Here is a 24,449-nt window from a genome sequence, read left to right as displayed (position 1 = left end):
TACTCCTTACTCAACACAGGCCTTTAGCTATCCCTCCTGTTCTGGACATTGTAGATGATGCTTTCTTGGAATCTAGCCTGTCCCCAGGCACTTTACCTCCAGCTCCCAGAAAACCTGACAGGTATTACAGAGTACCTGACTCTCACAAATTTCTCTTCAAGAATCCTACTGCGGATCCAATGACCATTTCCCAAGGTCCAAAGGGCATTAAGGCTTCTGCTGCCAAAAATCCTACCCCTTCTGATAGAGATTCTAGAGCCTTGGACAGATGGGGCAAGAAGGAATACACTTCTGCTACTTTGACCATTAGGGCTTTAAATTGCCAGTTTCATATGTTAAAGTACCAGCAGCATGTTATGGGACTACTTAAACAGAAAATGATGTTGATTCCTGAGTGTGCTGAACACAAAGAATTACGGGATTTAATACTTTCTGCTGAATAAGTTGGTAAACATACTTTGCAATGTGTTTTTTGACTCTTTAGAAGCATCTTGCAGGGCTGCTGTCACTGGGTCTGTACTTAGAAGGCATGTGTGGCTTAAGGAGCAAACCTTGCCAGATCATGTTAAAGCTAAATTACTGGATGCTCCCTTAAACCAAGACCACCTGTTTGGCAACAAATCAGAAGAAGCCCTCAAAAAGATGGAGGAAAAAGCTAAATCTATGCAAACTGTTGAATATTTCCTGCAAGTACAGCCTCCCATATTTAGTAGGCTTTGGCCTTCAAAGAATTGGTCCTTTCCAGTCTCTTCCAGGCCTTCTCAGTCCAAACCCAAGAACAGCAGACAACCAAGGTTACAGTCTCAGGCTATGCACAGGCCTAAGCAGTGTGTGTGTGTGTGGGGGGGGGGTTCCCACTTCCAAAGCAGGAAGTAGTAAGACACTCCCCTATGGAAAAATGTCACAGTGACTTAACCTTAACCCTTCCAAGCCCTGCTCAACTGCCTGCTCCCTTAGGAGGAAAGCTCACCCTGTATGCAAAAAACTGGGAACTCATTACCCAGGACAAATGGGTTTTAAATATAGTTTTCCAAGGATACAAATTCCAATTTCACTCCCTACCAACCCCAAACGGTTGGCCAGACCTACCCCCAAATTAATGGGCAGAGGTTCACCAGCAGGTTCTCTCTGTTCTAAGTATCAGGGCTATTCAACCTGTCCCAGCAGAAGAAAGGGGGCAAGGTTTTTATTCAAGACTTTTCCTGGTACCCAGAAAAGACAGCTCCTGGTGTCCTATCCTGGACCTCTCTATTCTAAACACCTTTTTGGTAATCCCAAAATTCAAAATGCTAACACTTCCAACAGCTGCTTCCTGTGCTAGGCAAAGATGCCTGGTTGTCAACCTTAGACTTAAAGGAAGCTTACCTGCAGGTTCCAATAAGGGACTCTTGCAGGAAATACCTATGCTTCAGGGCAGGCTCCATGCACTATCAGTTCTCTGCACTTCCCTTTGGCTTATCTACTGCGCCCAGGGTTTTCACAAAGTGTCTAGCTCCAACCATTGCATTTTGCAGGCAAAGAAATATTCAAATATACCCATACCTGGGTCTGATTCAAGCAGAAAGCCAGGCTTCCTATTAAAACATCTGGCATCCATAAAGAAGCTTCTGACCTCATTGGAGTACACCATAAACAAAAAGAAATCTCACCTAGTACCCTGCCAACAGATTGTATTTCTGGGAGCAAGCTTGAACACAACTTCCCAGATGGCTTTCCTCACTCCAGAGAAACAAGTTTATTTGACAACCTACTTCAAACTACTGGCCACAAAGACCCAGCGCTCTGCAAGGAAAATTCTGCAAGCCCTGGGGTTCATGGCTTCTTGCATTCTACTAATTCCATATGCAGGACTGCATATGAGGAAACTACAAGGGTATCTAAAAAGCCTATGGTGCCAACATTCTCAGGACCTGGAATCAATGATTCTTATCATTCCTTGTATAAAGACAGAGTTCCTTTGGTGGGCAGAGGCCTGCTACCACAACAAAGGGCTCCTTTTGACTCTACCCCCTGCCACCCAAACCCTCACAACAGATGCATCAGACTATGCATGGGGGCTCACTTGGCAGGGCAGTGGATTCAGGGCAAATGGAACCCGAGTCAGATGCACCTGCATATTAACCGAAAGAAATGTTAGCTGTACAGAATTCCCTGACAGCCTTCCAAGACCACATCCTTCCAGGACAACTATTGGTAACGACATACAACACCACAGTTATGTGGTACATAAGCAAGCAGGGGGGAACCCACTCGTACTCTCTCTGCAGACTAGCCATGGCTCTGTGGAACACAGCCTTGAGCTTCCAAGTGCACCTACAAGCTCACTTCCTGCCAGGCAAGCTAAATTCACTGGCAGACAACCTAAGCAGAAATCTCATGTACCCACACTAATGGAAACTGGAACCAAAAATATTCAACCTCTTGAGGAACAAATTGGGGACTCCAGAGATAGACTGGTTTGCCTCCCCTCAGAACTACCAATTGGACAAATTCTGCACAAGGACTCCCCACAGTCAAGCTTGGAAAGTGGATGCCCTGTCCTTTACCTGGGAAAGCCTCTCGGTTTATGTCTTTCCCCCTCTGCCTCTCATCTCGAAAGTTCTGCTAAAGATCAAACAGGACAAGCCAAGGACAATACTGATTGCACCAGACTGGCCACGCCAGCATTGGTACCCCCTCTTGCTCAGTATGATACTGCTGGAGCCATGGCACCTACCTCAGACACCTTCCCTGCTGTCCCAGCAGGCGGGCCAGATTCTGCACCCTCAGCTTCAAACCCTGAATCTTGCAGCCTGGCTAATTCCTTGAGCTCTCCAATAACATCCCTCAGTAAGCAGGTGCTAGATGTCATTCTGGAAGCAAGGAGGCCTAGTAGTAGAAAATCCTATGCTGAAAAGTGGAAAAGATACTGTTCCTGGGCCAAACTCAGGGGATGGGCACAATGGTGCCCAACTTACCTTATATTCTTCAGTACTTAACAGAAATGCTCCACAAGGGCCTATCCTTCTCGTCAATTAAAATTCATGCCTCTGCCATTTCTGCACATTATAATACTGAACCACCCCTCTTCTCTCACCCCCTGCTAAAGTAATTCCTCAGAGGGGCAAAAAATTTAAGACCCCCCTCCAGGCGAGCCCCTATTCCAGCCTGGGACCTTAACTTTGTATTGGAAAAGCTCACTCTCCCTCCATTTGAACCAGCTGCTACTGCAGAGTTGAAATTCCTTTCTTGGAAAACAGCCTTCCTTCTAGCCATCACTTCAGCAAGAAGAGTGTCTGAATTACAGGCCCTCATGGCAGTGGAGCCCTTCATTATCTTCCATGCAGACAGGGTTTCCCTCAGGACCAATCCTTCCTTTATGCTCAAGGTGGTGTCTAGTGTGGCCCTAAATCAGTCCATTCATTTGCCTACCTTTTTCCCGAATCCACAAAACAAAGGAGAACGAATACTGCACTCTTTGGACGTGCACAGACAACTTAGATTTTATTTGGACAGGACTAAGCCTCTTAGAAAATCTGAACAGCTGCTAGTTGGCTTTGCTGCAGGGGCAGAGGGGAAGGCCATTTCAAAGCAAACCTTTTCTAAATGGATAGCCCATTGCATTCATTTCTGCTATAAGCACCGTGGAAAACCTACCCCACATGGGATAAGATCACATTCCACCAGGGCTGTATCTACCTCTACAGCCTTTCTCAGCGGAGTCCCTACCAGGGACATCCTAGAAGCTGCTACCTGGAGCTCTGTAAATACCTTCACCAAGCATTACCACATGCCTATTTTTTCTAAATCCAGAGCTGGTTTTGCCACTGCAGTCTTGCAGGGCTTAATAGCTGGTCCTAATGCTCTCTAACTTCCTCCTCCCTTCCTTAGCTTTGGGAAGCAACCCAAATGTAATGACTGCAACAGTGAAACACGAAGAACATAATACAGTTGTGTACACTTACCATAAATGTAGATGTTCGAGTGTATTCACTGTTGCAGTCCTGGTTACCCTCCCTCCAGCCCCCTGACTTCTCGGCCCTATCTTTCCTTCTTGTTTGGTGTATCTAAGCTTTCTGGTGTATTTGCTTTTTGATGGAGGTGTACCATAACATATAATTGCTTTCCATTGTGGGGCACCTGACATCTGTGGCAAGAAAAACTGATGTAATGGCGTCGGCTGCATGTTTTATACCCCTGACGTCATGGAAGAAAAGAGAGCATCCGACACAGGAATCCAAGACTCTGGTATTCAGGCCGGCTGAGGGCTATCTGCAGGCAGATAACCCAAATGTAATGACTGCAACAGTGAATACACTCGAACATCTACAATTATGGTGTAAGTGTACACAACTGTACTTTTTACTTAAGTTAAGTTTCTACTTCCTGTTCTCCTCTTCTGAGTATTTTTTCCGAACATTAATGACATGACGTAGGGCATATGCTTTAGAGTCCCTACAAGTTTAACACAGTCCAAAAATCCAATATTTCCAGATTTTCTTGTTCTGTCATGTTTCACAAATATAATTATATCTTTGTAATCCCACATTTGTCAATTTTCAGGTTACTGATTTTATTCTCTAAACGTTAATAACATGAAGTAAGGCATATGCTGTAGAGTCTGCTACAAGTATAACAGAGTCCAAGAAAGTCCAATATTTCCAGATTTTCTTGTTCTGTTCCTGTTCATCTCCATCTCCCAAATCTTGTATCTGCTTCATTTCCAAAGTGCTCTCGATTCTTCTAGTCAACTCTTGTTTTTTTCCCCCCGTTTCACAGCTCAGTTTTTTGTTGGACAAACGTTTGTATTTCTTCTTTAGCGTGTATTTTGTTCCTCCAGGGAAAAATATTTTGAAGATAGCTGGGTACCACAGTTTGAATCTCACTCCTGCTTCTCGACATTCCCTGAATAATTGAATAAATGTATTCCTTTTCTACCTGGTATACAATGAGTAGTCATTCTCGACAAGCACACTGCTTTCTCCCACTTTTAGTACTTTATCCTTCTGCCACAGTTTTGTCAAAATCAACTCCTTCTGCTGGTAAGATTGCATCTTTACTATTAAAGGTTTAGGTTGCTTTCTCGTAGCCAGGTTTAGAAGCATACACATGATGTGCCCTTTGGTCACCATTGGAATGTTGTTACCTCTTCTGCCAAGTGGATAATCAACAGGACAAACTTTTTGCCCCAGCTGTTTGCTATTTTTTCTTACTGCTTTGGTTCACTGACTTTACAGATACCATCCCTTCCTTTATCTTGCCATTCATTTGGACTTCTATATCATTTACTATTTTTAACCTTATATACAAAATGAACCTCTTTTCTCGATTGTTTATGATCCTAATGTAGTAGACAGACTGTGCTTGCTAAGATTGCTCTATTTATTAATCTTACTAGCCTGTAAAACTAAGCATTCTTTAGTTTCAACCAAAATCTTCGGGACCATATATTTGCCTATTCTTTTTAAGTGGACAACTGTTTGCCTAATTCCTTCAGTGGATTATAATTTTGTGTAATTTACCTTTATTAATTTTACATTTTCTATCTATATTACTGGAAATGTATGGTAATCTACATTTTCAATATATTATAATCTATTATATCTGATAATTAATACTATTATCACTGTACTACTGGAGTTGTACAAATTTGCATTTTCTTTTAGGTGCATTGCTTATTGTTTTACTCATTAAAATACCAACTAACTTAGGTTTATTGCCTGGTTGTCATTATTGTTTTATCTGCATTTTATCCATACATATTCATTATTATTATTATTTTTTTGCATTCTTTGACTGTAGTTCTATTCCTGATACAAGCTTTTCTGTTTGTGACAGAAATCAGTTACTTGCCCTCTGTCTCTTTTTCTGCAAGATTGCCCTGCTCAACAGTTAGATTATGTCGCAAATTAGGTAGTCTTTCAAAAAGTTTGTCTGAATTGTATAATTATGCTGTTAGGAACTTCCTAAGCCTAGGGTCTGGCTGATACCAGTTTTCTGTAGTAGCCACTGTGGGGATAAAACATGTATCTGCATTTTTAGCCTTGTGTGATGTAGCAATGAATCCCTCATTTGAACCAACTAATAATGCTTAATATAGATTAAGAAAACTGTTCTACTCCTTGATCAGACATCTGCTAGGAAACTATCTAGTTACAAACTCTTCTGATGTGTCTGCCCTGTCTTATTTTCCACAGGGACAGGGTTTCTCTGAGAATAAATCCTACCATTTATGCTAAGTGGTCTCAGTTTACATTAAGAAAGACTATTAATCTCCTAGTTTTTTCCCTTGAACCAATGAACAAGGAAGAAAGGATTCTTCACACACTAGATGTCCATAGGCAACTCAGACACTACATAGACAAAACTCAAAATTTCAGGAGGGCTAATTATCTGTTTGTCTTCTATGAAAGTAAGAGGTACATAGGTAAGAGGAAAGGACAACTAGTTTGAAAACAGACCATTTCTATGCTATTGTCTCACGCTGTTGCCTTTTATTATGCTCGCTATAATAAGCCACTTTCAGGCAGGTTACAGCCGGTGGCTTTCTGAAATTGGGTGGACTCTAGAAGTATTGTAAAGGCAGCAACATTGTCCTCTGTATACACTTTTACAAAGCACTACAAACTAGATTATTTCCCCATGTCCAGAATAGGATTTGCTAGGTCCATTCTCAAGGGGTTTCTGGAGTCTGTTTATTGGCTGTTCTCTGTTTTTGCCCTTTTCTTCCCTAATCCATGGTAGTCTACCCCATATAGCTTCTGCTACTGCAACAGGGATTTATGTTTGAACATAGCACAGTTGTGTAAGTGAAACTTAATTTAACTGTAGATGTTATAATAGATCACTGTTGCAGTCGTGTCCCCTCCTTCCAGCCTCCTTTTTGCTTGAATTTTTTTAGTGTTGTGAGGGAATGGATCTGTCCACCCTTATTGTATATAGTTGCTGTTTGGTTTGTTTCCTGGCATTATTCTTCAAGTCTGCTGCAAAAAAAAAAAAAAAAATACTCCAAAGCTTTTGGTACTCCAGTTGTCTTTTTCATGGAGCTCTGCTAGAGCTCCTGACAACTGGAGAGTATGGAAGGCTTCTTTAGCTTTTGGAAGTTAGCTGGATGCAGTGGGGGTACGACCCATATAGCTTAGGCTATTGCTACATTGATCTAGTAGAACATATAGTGTTATGGTAAGCATCACTTACAGAACTATATTTTCAGACTAGCTGATTCATCAAGTCTGAAGTTTGGTGGCCTTAATCTGTATGCTTAGGCTGTCAATGTGTGTGGTCTCAGCCATAAGAGTGTTGGGGTGCACAGTGGATTGCCATCCCACTCTGGAATGAATGGAAAGGATATGACAAGATTTTAATTGAGACAAGGGGGCATAAAAAGGGGTGCACAAGATCATATCAGTGAGATAAGAATCACTGTAAAAGAAAGAACAAATAGGAGCAGCAGTGGGCACAGACAGTAGATTGAAAAGATCATCTGCTCCCCGGATCTGTTAATGTACTTCACAATGAAGGTTGCGGACCAGGAGAAGAGATTACTGAAGTGCATGATGGAGAGTGACCAGCCTCAGAGTCATTTAGGAAGGCTCGAAGTAGATGGAGAAAGGGCAAGAGAGAAAGGAGGGGTAGAGGGGAGATAGAATGTTAAATGTATTTAAAGGAAATACTAGACAAGGTAATTGCTTCTGTCTTCCAGCAAATGTATTGTAACATGCGCTTACATTGAAAACCAGAACTTTTACCCTTGATTGACATCATCAGCCTTTTCCCAGGTAGGATCTTTAGTGTCCATGTAGCTTTTAAATGATGTAGTCTTTGAGATTAGCTTTGCTTCACCGTGGAACAGCCTATGTAGCCAACTTAAATCACATTAAATCAAAAGTAAATTAAATAGTAATTACTGAGCATGTGTACTGGAATATGCTTTAGCCTTGTTACATATGCTTTGTGTATTTACTGCACCTGGTTGAGAATATTAACTGTGAGCAGTTTCTCTGCTGGAGTGATAAATGATTATACAGTGTTATGATGCTGTTATCTGTTTACTGCTTGGCAATGGTGTAAAGAACTGCTTCCTTTAAAGCTCATTATTTTCAGTGTATTCTTCTTTGTTTGAATTCATTCAGTTGCTTAACAGCAGTGGATTTATTACTGTCTTCCAAGCTTAGCACTGTAGATGGGAATACAGAAGTGTATAACATAATTTTCTGTAGACAGCAATAATGCTTACAAAGCATAGGTCTTCAAATAATTATTGCTTAACTGAAGCTGAAATATGCCAACAGAAGTAATATTACTCATCATTGTGCTGCTTAAAAAAGCGGCACATGCTGTGAGGAAAGTGTTGCTGCCTAGTTTTGTTTTTCATGACGTTCATAATCACTCAGGCAGGTTAAAATTACTTAACTATAAAATGTGGATTCATCCCTCAGACAAAACAGTTTTAAAATAGGACTTCCAAAACAATCAGCTCATCTCACCCCCAAAATAGCCTGTTATACTGAATCTGTAGGATAGCATATGGAGTTTCATAAAGAACAAAAATGTTTAATTGCATTGCTGTTAGTGGCTAACGATTTCTCAAGTCTGTCAGTTAGTGCACAGTAGTCATGAAGAAGGATAGTTTTGTTTTTGTGTGGAACATGCTCTCTGAGTGCTGATCAGGCTGTATAATTTAAAAAACTACTCCTTGGTGAAAGGCAATTGACTAAACAGTTCACAAGTTAAATACTATAAATACTGTGTTTGTGCAGCACAGCTGAACAAAACGTCATCATTTATGTTTCTTATCTTGACTACCAGTTTCCTGTTTGACTGAAATGTGTTAACAAAAGATAACAGGAAAGAAAGAGAGAGTGCATTCGTTTCTGAAATGCACACAGTTCCTGTTGCAGTATAATTTTCCTCCTTTCTACGTAAACTGGGGTAGTGATGGAACTATCCTTATAGAAACAAGCTTGTGTCGCTGCCATCACGTCCTGACAACTACTCCTCTGATCATTGTATACTAACCTTCTCTCCCTCTTCATATTTAATGCATTTAAGGTGTATATGTAAATGGTTAGAAAAGGGAAAAACAGGGAAAAAAGTTGCATTCACATACACTATTCTAGGGCAGATGTTCTCAGTTACAGTTTCCCATTTTACCTTTTCCTGTCTTTGTCTAATATTTGTATAGAGTTGGCTTACCATGTAACTTCACAAACCTGGTGTGTTTTCCACACCTGATGTGGGTGGCATCTACCCAACAGCAGATCCAAACATTATGTTGTACTTTGAATTTAACTGACAGAACATCAAAAGTTTTACAGCACTGTTTATCTGTGAATAGTGATGTTCCTAGTATTAGGTCCATTACTACCCATTTTTTGTAAAAACACAGTACGTGCTCAGCTTACAGAAAATGGCCATGGTCATGCATTTATTCAAGTTTCTTTTGTAGGAGCCACTTCAGTTTCAGGAATGTGAACTAAGTGATGCACTTAAAAGAAACTGCAGCTAGTATCCGGTCCGTGATTTGGTAGGGTTACTGTACCATTTACCAGTTTCCTCTCCATTACTAGGAGCTCAGTTAAGTGAGTGGTTAACAACCAGATCTTGCTAATTGGATCCTGATGTATATATTTTGCATTCCTTTTTTTTTTTTTACTCTTCAGAGTGGCTGCTGAAGATGAGGTTATTTGCCATAATGCCTGACCGTGCCTCTCACAGCCTTTGCTAAGGGCGTGAAGATGACCTTTATAAGTTTTCCCTTCCACTGTCCTGAAACTTTTGGCCCACAAGTCTAAACTCGTATGGAGAAGAGGAGAAGATGGAAAAGCAGCGGAAATTTTGTCGTCAGTGTGATATTCCTATCCTCTGTGTTCCTTCTATGACTCTCAGAAAAGTGAGTGTTAGCATTGTTTCCGTTGTAAACAAAACAGTCAAGGTTCCAGTAAGGGAGCCAGTTTTTCAGACTACTTCCAGAGCAGTCACAGTGGCCATAGTCTGAGTTCTCAGTTGATCAACAGGCAGCTATGGTATTTGATTGGGGGGTCCACAGCAGGCAGGCAGGTGATCTTTCATTACTGCTGCCCCCTGGAGACATTTTGAGTCACCTTTCCATCATTTCATTGGCATTTGCTTCACTTCTGTCTGTTATATCAGATTGTCATTGCTAAGATTAAAAAAATATATTTTCTGTCAACTTCAGTACCCCTTTCTCCCTCTTTGTAGGCATCTCACCCTGTCAAAAAAAAACACAGTAAAATTAGAGGTGCCTCATTTGTTAAGTAAAGTAGCCATCCAGCAGTTTTCACAAGACCAGAAAGGGCAAGAATTTTACTTCAGGCTCATATCAGAGCTAAAGAAAACTGGAACCCATAGGTTCATTTTGAATTTAATCAACCTCAGCACCAGTGATTCCTTCCAAACAGTATTGGTTCAATAAGTCCTTCCATGTTTTGTAGAAATTGATTTAGATATCCTATTTCGACGTCTAGGATGTCTGTATACATGTCAGGATTCACAGACAGTTCAGAAGGTTCATGCTGTCCAGAGTCCAAGACAGTAAGTATCAGTATGAGTCTTCCATTTGGTCTCACCTCTACCTCAAGGGTATTAACCCAACCTTATGTCCATTGTGTCAGTGCCTCTGTGCCTCCAAGGGGCCAAAGTCATCCCTTACCTGTCTGACTGGTTCCATGTTCTCGAGCTGAGCTTATTTTGGTGAGGGAGTCGGCAATTTCTCTTTCAGATCTAGAATATCACCCTAAATATTCCCAGTTCTAAGCTGCAGCTATAACACAGGAGTTACTTCTATTCTGAATTCATCCCTGGTATCTGCAGTTCAGTGTCTAAGATATTGGGCCTTCTGTCCTCATGGTAGCAAACACCTACATGATCCCCTTAGCAAGATATTGCAAGAGTTTTCTTCAGTGAACCTTCTAAGTCCAATGGTCACAGACAGAGCAGAGTGGTGCACAGAATCTGCTTATATGAAGCATTTGGACAATTTGTCATAATGGCTGGATTCGAGCAACCTCTCCTTGAGCAGTCCCCTTCATCCCTCATCCACTTAAATGAAACCCACCACAAATCATTTCATCCTGAGGTGGGGGCATTACAGTGGGCAGCTCACTGAGGGAGTGTGCCCACCTTGGGAACTCTCATTTTGTATCAGCTTGCTGGACAGTAGGTAATTTCTTCTTTCGTTTCTGGCCCTCCTCTGTTCCATGGATATGAGGGTCCTGTCCATACGGATGGATTACATGCTGGTTGTGTGGTTTATTAACAAACAAGGGGGGGGCTGATCATGCCCATAATGCCAGGAGGCTATGGAAGACTGGGAATTAGCCATAGCTGTGAACAACTTTCTAGTAATAGTTCACATTCCTGAGGAGTCTAGTCTCTTAGCAGACTGGATATGAAAGTACACTGTCATGCCACGTGAGTGGCAAAGAAAAATCATCCTCGGATGGGGAAGGATACTGGAATGACTTCTTCACATCCCCAACTATCTCAAGGTGCAGGGATTTCTTTTCTCTCTCTCTTGCTTGTGGTTCAAGGGGCTCCTCTGCACATCCATCATTTCCCATGATGATGATGATCATATTCAGAGCAAAACTCCACTTATCCAAAGTCATCCTTGTAGCCTCTTATTCGGTCTAGCAGATATGATTTTTCCTTCTATTTCTTCATCTGTTGGAGAAACAAGTTTTGTGAGAAAAGTTTTTGTGATTTGGGAATGCTAACACAAGCCCTTTTAAACTTTCTGATTTAGTGAAGCTCAAGTTTGTTTCCTGGAATGGCGTTGTTTGTGGATCAAACTTCTGTTTGAAGGATTTCTGAGCTCAGTGCTTTCTCCACTGTAGCTCTGTCTGTTTTTTACAACTCTCATTGCTAGTGGAAAGATATTGCCACAGTAAATGTGCTTCTCACCACAGTGTACTCTCTTTCCTGATAACATTATATCAGGGAGATGAAAACCCTGTGTATAAAATTATAGCTTGCAGCATGATGTAATGCAGTTTAGAAAATAACCAGTCTGAGTGATGCGAAGACTTTAATACTACAGAAAACATCAAAATATGTGAAAGCAACATTTTTCATTTTCTGGATGTGGCTGTCTTTTTAACTGCTACTGTGAATGTGAAGTCACTTTTCTATTTTATGGCAAAACAACCATCCCCTACTTGCCGCTGATTTGTCCACAGTCTAATTCTTTGCTGTCAGGTACGGTAATAATACATTTTACAAGAACCACCAATGAAACACTGTTTAATTTATTAATGAGCTGTTTCCTGTGGTTCGGTGGTACAAGGTTTGATTCCCTCAGCCTCCGTTGCCTAACTGTGTGACTGGTCCAGGGAGATCAGCACTCTACCGCAGAAAACAAATAAAATACAAGTTTTATTATGAATGATTATAATGTTAACTGTGTTTGTAACAGTTATATTTTTTGTAACTATGTTTTGGAGTTTTTCTCCCCAGGCCTCTGCTGAAAAAGGGCTTTTGCTCAGTCAGACAATCCCGGTTAACAAATGTAAAATAAATAAATAAAAATAAAATAATTCTAATGCAAGCAATGATGTTCTCTTGCAGCCACTTTTAAGGTTTTATTTTATTGTATTAATTTGTTAACTTAGCTCCTAGTTTGGTAGCTGCATTGAATCAGAGATCTGAAACCGTTTCATATCTCTAGCCACCATTTTTGTTCACCATAAAACTGGAAACTCTAATAACACATTTATTTCCTTTATCTTCTTGGATTAAGTTTTTGCAACTGTATGCAGATTTCAGTTTGCTCTGTTTTCTAATGCCACCTCTAGAAAGGCAGCAGCTGCTGCAAACGAATCGTGTAATGCTCGTACATTACTAAACTGCTCTGGTGACTCGCATGAGCACAGAGATGGAAAGGAATTCAAGTACTTATTTACCAAGTACTCTTATTTCAAAAGGTAACGCATTTCTTTTTAAAATCATGGCTTTATAGAATAGCAGCACATCAAGCCATGGTTATGGTAATTCATATTTTTACACATGGTAGGAAGACTCTACTTTGGTCATTTGGGTTGTACTCTTATGGTCATAGCCCCCCCCCCCCCAACTGTGAGTAAAATGTGAATAGTGCAGCCTGTGCCATGGTGTGCTGATAATTTTATACACATCTATGCATGCATGTATGTATGCATACATGTATTGCTTCAGCATTTTTTAGTAAGAGTACATTACTGTGTTCTGCAGAATCTCATGAAGAAGGTGATGAAAGATGTGGAATCCATCCATTTGCTTTGGGAAAGCAGCCTAGACAGTAAATAACACATTCAGGGTAGAAATGTCTCAAGGGGAACATGGTGTAGCACTGCACAGTTTTAAATAAAGAAAATGTTGAAATATTTAATTTTCATTTGGATGCAATTGATACACAGTTCAGAGTTTGAAAGCTTCTATTTATCCTTTAGAACTTCATAACTGAATGTTAAATTCATGGAACAAAATTCCCCAACAAAGGTTTGGTGTCATTTTACACCTGGTGTACAGTACAGTCTAATATAAAGATGTATGCATCCAGTGACAGATCATTCTCCAGGTCTCTTCCCGATTTTATGGAATTCTTTCTTCTATTTCATCAGAGGCAGTGATTCACCACTTGAGGTTCAGGAGTGAGTTAAAAGCACATCTACTTGATCTATACTGTTGTACTGTTCTGTACAACACTGACAGCTATGACCTAATCTTACATAACCAGGCTCTTTTGTCTTTCTCCTTCATTCTATACATGCCTGTGACTTGACCCATATATACTTTGATTAGTTTGTTGAGGTCATGTCTTTACTATGATAGTTCTATTATACTACGTGCTTAACTTAAAGTTGTCTGTGGTATGTTTGTTAGAGGTTAGCAGTTTGATTTTTTTAGTAACTTGATTGTATTCACAGTATGTCTTTGCCTTGTCTGCAAACGTTTTTGGTTCCCTCAGTCCTACCTGAAAAACAGGCTTTGACCTCAGTGAGATTCCACGTACCTAACAAGTATTAAGTAAATAAAATAAAACAACATACTTTCCCAAAATGAAAAAGTTTTGCAAAGCTTAGGCTAACAAATTCCCTTTTCAACATTTTTCTGTGTACCATTAAGTACATCCTCTAATATAGCTAAAATTTACTTAGAGCAAATGTAATGAAAAATCATAAAAGTATGTTTAAATGATAATATCCTTTATTTTCTTTTAAGGGATTTAAAATGAAAGTTAAGCTGATATCAGCCATATTAATCTGTTGGTGTAGAAGGGATAAAAGTCCCAAATGACATCCACACAAATTATCACATTAATAACAACGTCCTAAGCACTCAATCAGTTGTGAGGGATTTGGGTATTTGGGTTGATAACAACCTGACTTTTGACTACCATGTTGCTTCCGTTGTACGGAAAGCCTTCTACATGGCTCACCTCATAAGTAAGGGTATCTCATCCAGGGACAAGGCGGTCATAACATCCCTGTATTCTTTCCTTATAAGTCCCATTATCGAGTACAATGCTCCTTTCGGTATGTACCTCGCAAAGCATATGCAGCAGCTGGAGAGACCACAGAGGTTCCTAACCAGGAGAATCCAAGGCCTCAAACATCTACTATACACGGATAGGCTAAAAGCCCTATCCCTCTACTCTGTTTCATACAGACACCTCAGAGGTGACCTCTGTCTGGCATACATGGTGTTCATGGACCCGACCTTGATGGCGCTGCTGCATATCTGCAAGTCAACCTCCACTTGAGTAATCCGCACGCGTGGCCTCAACCTGGTCTGTGACATCAACAAGACTTGTTGGTGTGACAGGATTGTGTCCCAGAGACTCCCCCATCTATGGAATAGACTCCCTCTCCACATCAAGCAGAGTACCTCTTTACCCCTTTTTAAGCGCGATCTGGATAACTGAATGGGAAGCAGAAAATATACCTCTGGGATTCCACCCATGTCCCTGCTGGACAGGGGGTAATGGGTGCTGATTTGTCTAAACTTGGGCTAAACTCTTGGCTAGGCTTATAAGGGCAAGTTCCACAAACGTATAAATCCTTTTAATAAAACAAAGCTTTCAGACAAAACTGTCCTTCAGTGTTAATTGTTTTATTAAAAGGATTTATACAACATTTGTGGAACTTGCTTTTGTTGGTAATTGGTCCCTTTGTTTGCCAGCTCCACTTCATCTTTGGTTCACTTCTTTGCTTTAGGCTTATAAGGGCCTCAGGACCAATAACCTAGTAATCTCTTATGATCCTATAATCCTAAGCATGAGTCTGGTGAACCACTTTCGTGTAGTTGTGTGGGCATCTGCTGGATCTAGTGTGAGGAGGATAGGCGCATTCATGTTTAGGGGTGGAATAGGGCTGTCCTAAGTGACAGTCACTTGGGGGAGGGGCATTGATGCTTGGGGCCAGTCCTGAGGTGTACATTTAGCTCACCAGGCTGCGAGCATGGTAGCTTTCCTTAGCAAGTGCGCAGAAGTGTGCCCATGCATGAAGGGGGTATAGTGGTCATGCAGTGACATAAGTTGCATGTCCCCTACACAGTGGGGAGGAGGTTAGGGTCTTAAATGGAAAAGTGCCTTCATTGCAGGGAAGTCAGCAAAGGCACAAGCAACCCTGTGGCTGCCTCGATGACATTCCTGCTAGGAAGCTTTTGTCCATGTGATGGGGATCCCAATACAGAGAAACAAATGGACCAGATCCAGTCAGGAAGGCTTAATGGCAGACAGTAAAGTCAATCTTAATGCTTCTCTGCGTTATATACATAGCCAATTAGACTGAGCCTGTTTTCAAGGGTTTTAACATTTGAAGTAAACTGTAATTGTGTCTGAAATGTGTCACAAGAACACATTTAAAACAGTATTTACAGGGACAGAACAATCCATTGTGATATTTTTCATCACATTCCATTATTTGCATCTCTAGAAAAGACATTTGATAGTTTATAAACTCGGTTTCTCCAGAGGACATTTAGTAGAAGAAATCCTATCAACAGTTTCACGAATCAGTAAAATGCTGTGCTATTTAAAACCCCTGTGGTTTCTTCTAGGGAAGGAAGGGAGAGAAGTAATTTGTGTGAAATCTTCTGTGGCTGTCTTCTTGAAATCCTGGTTACCTCCTCTGTGTCAAAAATGTGTAGAAAAAAATACAGATTTGCTTGTGTTTTTTATTTTGTAATTTGAATGGTGGTCTGTTACACATGTAGTGTAGAAAAGGTGTTACCTTTAGATCATGGATTGCCCCATAGTTGAAAAAGTTAGCTTGTAAGGTGTACATAATCAAAACTTTGTGTAGAAATGCATCTCTCTGTCTGAGTCATGCCAACAGTGAAAGACCTGAATTGTACTTGAGTGTGGTATTTGCAGCCAGTGTCAGGCTCAGTTAACAAAATAATTGATGCTCTGCAGTAGAAGGCTAGAGAGAGAACTGTAAACTTCAGTTGTGACATCATTGAGGTCTAGTATGGTTTTAAATATGTATCTATATCAACTACTGTCACTGAATCTCTGTTTACAATAACATGTTAAACCTGTGGTTAGCCACTGTTTGTAAATCATTCCAAAAATTGAAAGTCACGAGGTTGTCCAGTATTTTCCAGGGTGCATTTGAACATAACTGTTACTTGATCAAGGACTCTGGCTCAGTGCTGATATCTTTATCTGAAGGCGAGCTCATTTTGTGCTCTGTGTAATTTGTGTCTTTCGGCTTTTCCCGGTTAGGGGTCACCACAGCGGAACTCCGGTCTGCTAATGATTTGCAGTTGATTTTTACGTACCGGCTTGCCAGCCCTGACGCACAACCTTCAACGAAGGTACGCCCATTCACGCATGTCTCCACGCAGAAGACGCTCTAGCCGAGAATCAAACCGGACAGCGTCTTACTGTGAGGCGACAACGCTACCGCAGTACCACCACCGCGGGTATTTTTGTGCTCTGTGTAATAAAGTACATATTACATTCCTTTCTAGGTCGAAGAAATAATGAGGTAATTTCAATGACATTAAGACCTCTGAGGTATGAGACAGGATGAATGCGGTACATAAAGGGGCAGCTTGCCAGTGGGAGTTTAGCAATGGCGAAACTGAATAGCTTCCAAGTAGATATTTTATCAATCCAAATATTTTAAATATAGTCCCATTCAGATTAATTGAATGTGCATCCATACTGTATAACAAAACTTGGCAGCACTTTGGCATATTGGTGTTGGCTGTGTTGTAAAGCTGCTCTTAGAAGTGGAAAGAATAGGATTCCCCACAGGAAAATGTAACAACTTCCTTTATATAGCTTTACAAATGTTAAATTAAGATCGGAGGCCTTCTAACATTAGGTAAGCAATGGTCATTTATTTTTACTGCAGAATATTTTCAAAAAAATGTTTTAGCATTGAGCAAAATGTGTTTGAGCCATGCTAAGTTTTTTAAACTACTTCCCATTGTGGATACCTCCAGCTATGTACTTCTGATTCTTCAGCCGTGTGTCAGCATTTACATGGAAATGCAAATTTGCCAAAACATGTTGGAGGATCTAATGGACCCTTTTCAAATTGCCATATGACTGGCTTTACTATGGTCCTTTGTTAGAGCCTTGTAATTATCTGAATGGGTTTGCTTTTTACTTGCTTTACTTGTTTTTATGAACTGGAGGCTTAGGTTTTCTTTTTATACATCACTTCTGTGTAACTGAAAGATGTAATTTGTAATTAACAGGTAAAAAAAAATACCTTGAAAAATATATGCCATGATAGACATGTAAATAGAAACCAGCAGAAAAATAATCCCTCAGTGTCACCCCATTATGCATCTGTCACTTTGGGTCTGGTGCTCCATTTGTCCAGTGTACATTTAAAGGCTTCAGTAGGTGTGCGGTGAATAATCCAATCAGGTAGCCCAGCCTTTAACATCAACCATCTCCATTAAAAAAAAAAAAAAACTTGTATAACCGGAAAGTGATCACTTTAGTTTGAAAATCAGTATCCATTCCTACTCCTGTCCTATCTGCCGAATTTGTTGTAATGAGTGTGCACATAAACCATATCCCTTTTCTGCATTCTGTTTTTCAATGTGAACAGCTACACTCTCCTCAGCCTTTCCTCATTCAGTGTCCCTTCTATCCTTTCTCCAGTAGTAAGGCACATCTTTTCTGAAATAATGGATGTCCAGAAATGGACACAGTATTCTTAATAAGGCCTCACTAATACTATATGAAGAAGAAAAAGTATCTTTTCTTCTGTCGGGTTTATGCCCTTGGATATGCAGACCCATTTGTTTGGCCTTCCAGTCCTCCTACTGACTCCTTATGGTAATTTCAACTATACTAAAAAGTCTTTTTTATGCCTTATCTTCTTAAGATGTACAACCCTGAAATCTGGAATGTATTCCAGGATTGTTGCTGTCCAATTGCAGCACTTTGCATTCTTCAGCATTGGGCTTCTATATCATTCTCTGTTGATAATTTTCTAATATCACTTTTAAAACTTCTCCCTCTATTCTCTACTAATACCATGACCTGAAAAGTAGCTATATACGGCATTGCTGTTTTGCAGTTAATGTTGGTAAGTTCTTAATATAACATTTTTTTGAAAGTTCTCACAACCATGTATGCATTACCATTTATTGTGTGCCTAGGTGTTTAACTGTTGGGAAAGTTATTCCAGGTTAGCTGGCTGTTGAAGGGGGAGCCATGTTAGCCTCATGATTAGCTAAAACTGTTGATGTATGTAAATATCTGTAGTTACTGTAAATATGCCAAAAGTTTTTTTGTGTGTGTGTTTTCTTGCTGATTTGATCATTTCATTTACTTCGGTACTGGAAAGTGGTTATAGTAGCTTCTGCAGTAAGACAATTCAGTTTCTTCAGGTTTTGCTGAGAAAAGAAGGAAGTTGCAGCTTGATAAGAATCTGTTTTATGCCATCCTGTTTTTATCTGTATTACATAGTTGTTAAGTTAACTACAGTTTTATGCATTAATTCTACAGGTTACCCAGGTCACATGGTTTTCTCTGAGTTCAGACGCCGATTTGATGTCTTGGCTCCACATTTAACCAAGAAGCATGGACGTAACTATATTGTCACAGATGAAAAACGAGTAAGCTAAGACCTGACTTTTCACTAAGCTTTAAAATGTGGATTGCTGTCTGAGTCGTATTGTAAATCACTGTGATATCTATAACATGCTGTCATGTTGCTACTGCTGTGTTGCATTCTGCCAGCTTAATGATGATCCAGTTCCTACACTATGCATATCAGATGTATGATAATACCAGCTACCTTGAGGGAAGGTAATTTTTGTTTTTTCAAAGATGTGCTAGTAATCAGTACTTCACTGGTGTGTGTGTGTGTGTGTGTGTGTGTGTGTGTGTGTGTGTGTGTGTGTGTGTGTGTGTGTGTGTGTTTAAGTAAAATATACCATAAGTATAGTAGTAACACTGAGTGCGAGTTGGGGAAGTACTCAGTATGGGTGAGAGATACAAAGTACCATTACTTTCTAGTGTCGTAATTCAACAATAGTATTTACATGCACCAAAATGTTGCACCTTTTATTAAACCTGTCATTCAGTCTTGTGCTGTCTTGACTAAGTACAATACAGTTATAACCATCTAGGGATAATATTACAACTATTTCCTGCACTGGGTGTGTGATGCAGACAACAAGTCGTCTTCTTTCAGCTGTTCCCATTAGGGGTCGCCACAGCGGATCATCTGTTTCCATTTCTTCCTGTCCTCTGCATCTTGCTCTGTCACACCAGCCACCTGCATGTCCTCTTTCACCACATCCATAAATCTTATCTTAGGCCTTCCTCTTTTCCTGTTACCTGGTAACTTCATCCTTAGCATCTTTTTCTCAATATACTCAGCATCCGTCCTCAGCACATGTCCAAACCAACGTAATCTTGCGTCTCTGGCTTTGTCTCCAAACCTTCCAACCTGGGCTGACCCTCTAATTTACTTATTCCTAATCCTGTCCACCCTCGTCACACCCAGTGCAAATCTTAACATCTTTAACTCTGCCACATCCAGCTCAAACTCCTGCCTTTTTGTCAATGCCACTGTCTCCAACCCATATAACATAACTGGTCTCACTACCCTCTTGTAGACCTTCCCTTTCACTCTTACTGGTACTCGTCTGTCACAAATCACTCCTGACACTCTCTTCTCCACCCACTCCATCCTGCCTGTACTCTCTTCCACACTCTCTGTTACTCTGAACTATTGATCCCAAGTATTTAAACTCATCCACCTTCGCCACCTCTACACCTTGCATCCTCACCATTCCCCTATGCAGACAAGTACATGTTTAAAATGTTATTAAAATGTTCTTATTCAGTCTGACCCCATGGCACCGCCACCTTGTAGCATGAGATCCAGCTATGAGTTCCATAGTGCTGCTTTGTAACTGCAGAATTGATTACACTGTCTGCTCAGGTGTGAAAACATATCCTTTCCATAAACTGCAGGTTATATATTCAGAGAAAAAAGGTTACATATCTAAACTGATATTGTATCTTTTTGCACTTGTAAGAATAGTTTGAGTAATGTTTTCTGTGAGTGCATAGATGCAAATAATTTAGGGGATAGGTGAATTGATGTAGATTGTTTTTAAACTCGACAACAGTCTACCAGTAACAGATAAAGATGTATACTGTTTGACTTTGCAAATGTCTGCAGTCTGATATGCAAGCAAGCTTATTTTAAATGTATTCTGAAACCTCCACACTGAGGCTGTATTTTTTCGCTATTGCATTTCACGGACAAGGTGGACTACAATTCTGTCCCATAAATATAATATCATAAGAATGGAAAAGAAGTGCATTAGGGGCACTTTTTCTGGAAGGTCACAAAGTCATATGAAACTATAGTATGTTTAAAAGAACATGTAGTTAAAGTAGTCACAAACTGTGTGATTAGCTGTAGTGAGTTGAAGAAAATAAGAAAACATTGAACACTTTTCGGCATATTACTAAATTAAACGGGTAAATGAGAATCAACCAGTGGCTCCCTGTATATGAATGAGGTTTGTTCATTATTTTTATTTATTTATTTAATTTAACATTTGTTTACCGGGAAAGTCCAACTAGGACATTTTCAGCAGAGGCCTAGGGAGAAATGCTCCAGACGCATGTCTTTGGAATGTAGGAGGAAACTGGAATACCTGGAAGAAACCCAGCTGAATGCAGGGAGGACATGCAGACTCCACACAGAAGGCACCCCATCAGAGAAACGAACCAGAGAACCTCTTGTTGTGAGGCAACAACATTAACTGCTACACTACTGCGCCACCCTGATTATTCACATGGACTTCCTGAATCTATTTCCAGAAACTAATCTTTGCGAATAAGCTGGTCATACCGTATACACTAGACCATTCAGAGTTTGCAAATAATATCTCGTTTCATTGTCGTGATTTTTACAGTAACGCCAACCTTAAGTGCGTCTTATATATTCTTAATGATCTATAGTCTTTTCAGCTTTCTATGACCATAATTAATAAATAAAAATATAAGGGAGCAATATTGTAATTCCATGAATTACACAGCTGAGATTTGGACTTCCAGAAACATTAGCAAATCAGCCTTCAGGCAGTAATGTCATTTTTGAACCTTGGCTTTGGAATAAGGTACATGTCAGCACTGATTCTGTGATTTTGGCTTTTGAAGAAGAATAGAAATTTGAGATCATATCTTTTTGAGCTGGTTTAAACCTGTTTTAGCATGTACAATATTCCATCTAGTTTCACTGGCATGGATTGTGCAGCAATGCAGACCTTAAGGGTGTATGATGCCCCGCAGACCTTGCAAATTACTGTGGTAGTACTTGGGATGATACACGATGTTCTTCGTGTTTCACTGTTGCAGTCCTAACAATTGGGTTGTCCGGCTCCCGGTAGCCCTCAGTCGGCCCGAATACCAGAGTCCTCGGTATATGATGTCGGCTGCCGTCTGCTGTAAACCTGACGTCAGAATGTCAGGTATAAAGGGAGGCAGCCAACGCCATTTCCTCAGTCTTTCTTGCCTTGGAGCCTGAAGCAGATGCAATTCGCACTAGTGCTGGTCGGCTGTTTACCTTCTTTTTGCATTCCGACTACTAAGTTGAAGACGCCCTCAGATAAGTACCTCGTTGGGGACCCTCTTTTCTTGCTTTAACGAATGTCAGATAAAGTTAATAACTGTCTTGCATGTGAAAAAAAGATTCCACACCGTGATTTTCATTCCTGTTGTATAACTAGTTTGGGCCTTGAGCAGGACATCCCTAATTATGATCTCTGTGCTTCCTTCAATCTGCGTAACATACACCGTAGAGCTAAAATTTTGTATAAGCATTTTGGAGTCTGGCCTAAGTTCGTCGGTATGGCATCTTCTGGTCTCCTGACTTCAGATGTACCTAGGAAATGTAAGGACAAAGACGGCGACAGGCCTAGGGTTAAATCTGCTGACGACGCACCGATGAAATTGGTCAGCCCATCGGTAGTCAGTGAGGCGCTTTCACAGCCCCTGCACTGTGCAGATTTTCAGCCGCAGGCCTCTGCCAATACCTTTTCGGAGTCCTCCATGCCGCAGGCTGCTATTTTGTCTTCAGACCCTCCGCCTGTCGCTGCCTCAGATGGCTCCTGAGCCGCTATGCAGGCACCGACTTCTGACACCTCTTCTCTTCGACATGAGACCAGAGCCAGACTGACTATCTTAACTCAGACTTCTGCGGGTGCTAGGCCTCCCAAGTCCCTCCAGTTTACCAGCAAACCCTCCAGTCAAAAATCTACTCATAAGCAGGCGTCGGCCTCCCCTCCTTTGCCTCAGTCCCAGTTGGTAAAGATGACTAGTGATCTTCTTTCCCTTATTAGGGGCTCTCACCCCCCCCTCCTTCCAAGAGGGCTAGGGAATTGTCTCCTAATGTTTTGTCTGTCTCAGACTCTGAGGTTTCCAGTACCTCTGCTGATGAAGAAGGAAACTGTCAACTTTTTTCTGGCTTTGAAGATTCTGATGCTGAAGACTCTATCCCTTCTGCCTCCCCTCCAGAAGATTTTTCATTTGGGGATACTTTGAATACTCTTAGGGAGCATTTTAAACGGGAAAGTCAGGATTTTCCTTAGTCTAAGAAAAGAATCATGGAATTTTTGGATTTGCCACAGCATAAGCCTCTGGCTATACCTCCAGTTTTGGAAGTTGTGGATGATGTTTTCATGGAAAATTCTTTAGCTCCTAATTCTGTTCCTCCTGCCCCCAGAAAACTTGATTCCTGACTCAGTTCCTTTTCAAAAATCCTACTGCTGATCCTGAGATTATTTCTCAAGGCCCCAAGGGTGTTAAAGCTACTATTGCTAAAAGTCCTGTACCTTCAGATAAGGAATTTAGGGCCTTGGACAGGTGGGGTAAAAAAGTCTATACCTCTGCAACTGTTGCCATTAGATCTGTGAATTGTCTTTTTCACATGCTTAAGTATCAGCAACATACTTTGGAGGCTATTAAGGCTAAACTTGTCGGAGAACAAAGACTTACAGGGTTTACTAAATTCTGCCACTCTTGTCACTAAGCATTCCCTACATTGTGGTTTTGACACCTTGGAGGCCTCCTGCAGAGCAGCAGCCACTGGTTCTGTTATTAGAAGGCATACTTGGCTTAGGGAGCAGCCACTTTCTGAACCTGTTAAATCTAAATTGCTGCATGTGCCTTTGCACAAAGACACCCTTTTTGGCAGCAAGGCTGAAGAGGTATTGAAGAAGTTGGAGGATAAGGCGAATTCTATGCAAGCTGTTAAGGATTTCCTTCAGGTTCAGCCTCCTCAGTTTAGTAGGCATTACCCTTCCAAGAATTGGTCTTTTCCTGATCCCAGCAAGCAAGGTCGTTCTAGGCCTAGGGGTTTCCGATCTTCCAGAGGGCAGGCTTCTGCCCCTCAAAAGGTTAAACAATGGCATCCTTTTTCTTCCAAATCGGGTAGTTCTAAGCCGGCTTCCCAAAGCAAGCATTCTCAATGACTCCGGCCTTCTTGTGCCTACCTCTACAGACCCAGGGTTTCCTATGGGGGGAAGGTTAGCCCGGTTCGCAGAGGTATGGCCTACCATCACAGATGACATGTGGGTGCTCAGTATAGTAAACCAAGGTTATAAGTTTTACTTTCACACCTTCGCTGTTCTACAAGGGTACCCAGACATTCCCAGAACTCGCAGGGCAGAGGTAGGAAACCAAATTTATTCTCTACTGACTCTGGGAGCTATAGAGGCAGTTCCTGCAAAAACGGGCAGGCCTAGGTTTTTATTCAAGGCTTTTTCTGGTGCCCAAAAAAGGGGGGAACCTGGCGCCCTATTCTGGATTTGTCTATTCTAAACACTTTTATGGTGATTCCCAAATTCAAGATGCTCACTCTTCAATAGTTACTGCCAATGCTGGGCAAAGATTCATGGCTGGTAACCTTAGATCTGAAAGAGGCTTCTCTGCACATCCCAATAAGGGAAAGTTGCAGGCAGTTCCTTTG

General features: G+C 40.9%; 1 protein-coding gene across 7 annotated transcripts in view; it reads left to right on the top strand.

Annotated features, from left to right (window-relative positions):
• The window catches only part of MYO18A (myosin XVIIIA), a 2,129,602-nt gene that overhangs the window by 1,302,721 nt on the left and 802,432 nt on the right, over nt 1-24,449 (top strand). For all 7 annotated transcript variants that reach the window (XM_044054445.1, XM_044054444.1, XM_044054446.1 and 4 more), the window contains one exon: nt 18,962-19,071. In XM_044054445.1, the coding sequence (XP_043910380.1) occupies nt 18,962-19,071 (110 nt within the window). The remainder of the gene's footprint in view (nt 1-18,961; nt 19,072-24,449) is intronic.

This window comes from Protopterus annectens, chromosome 13.part0 (genome assembly GCF_019279795.1).
Source record: "Protopterus annectens isolate FY-2018-M chromosome 13.part0, PAN1.0, whole genome shotgun sequence".
Classification (NCBI taxonomy): Eukaryota; Metazoa; Chordata; order Ceratodontiformes; family Protopteridae; genus Protopterus; species Protopterus annectens.
Note: the sequence above shows the minus strand (reverse complement) of the source record. Positions and strands in the feature narration are given on the sequence as shown.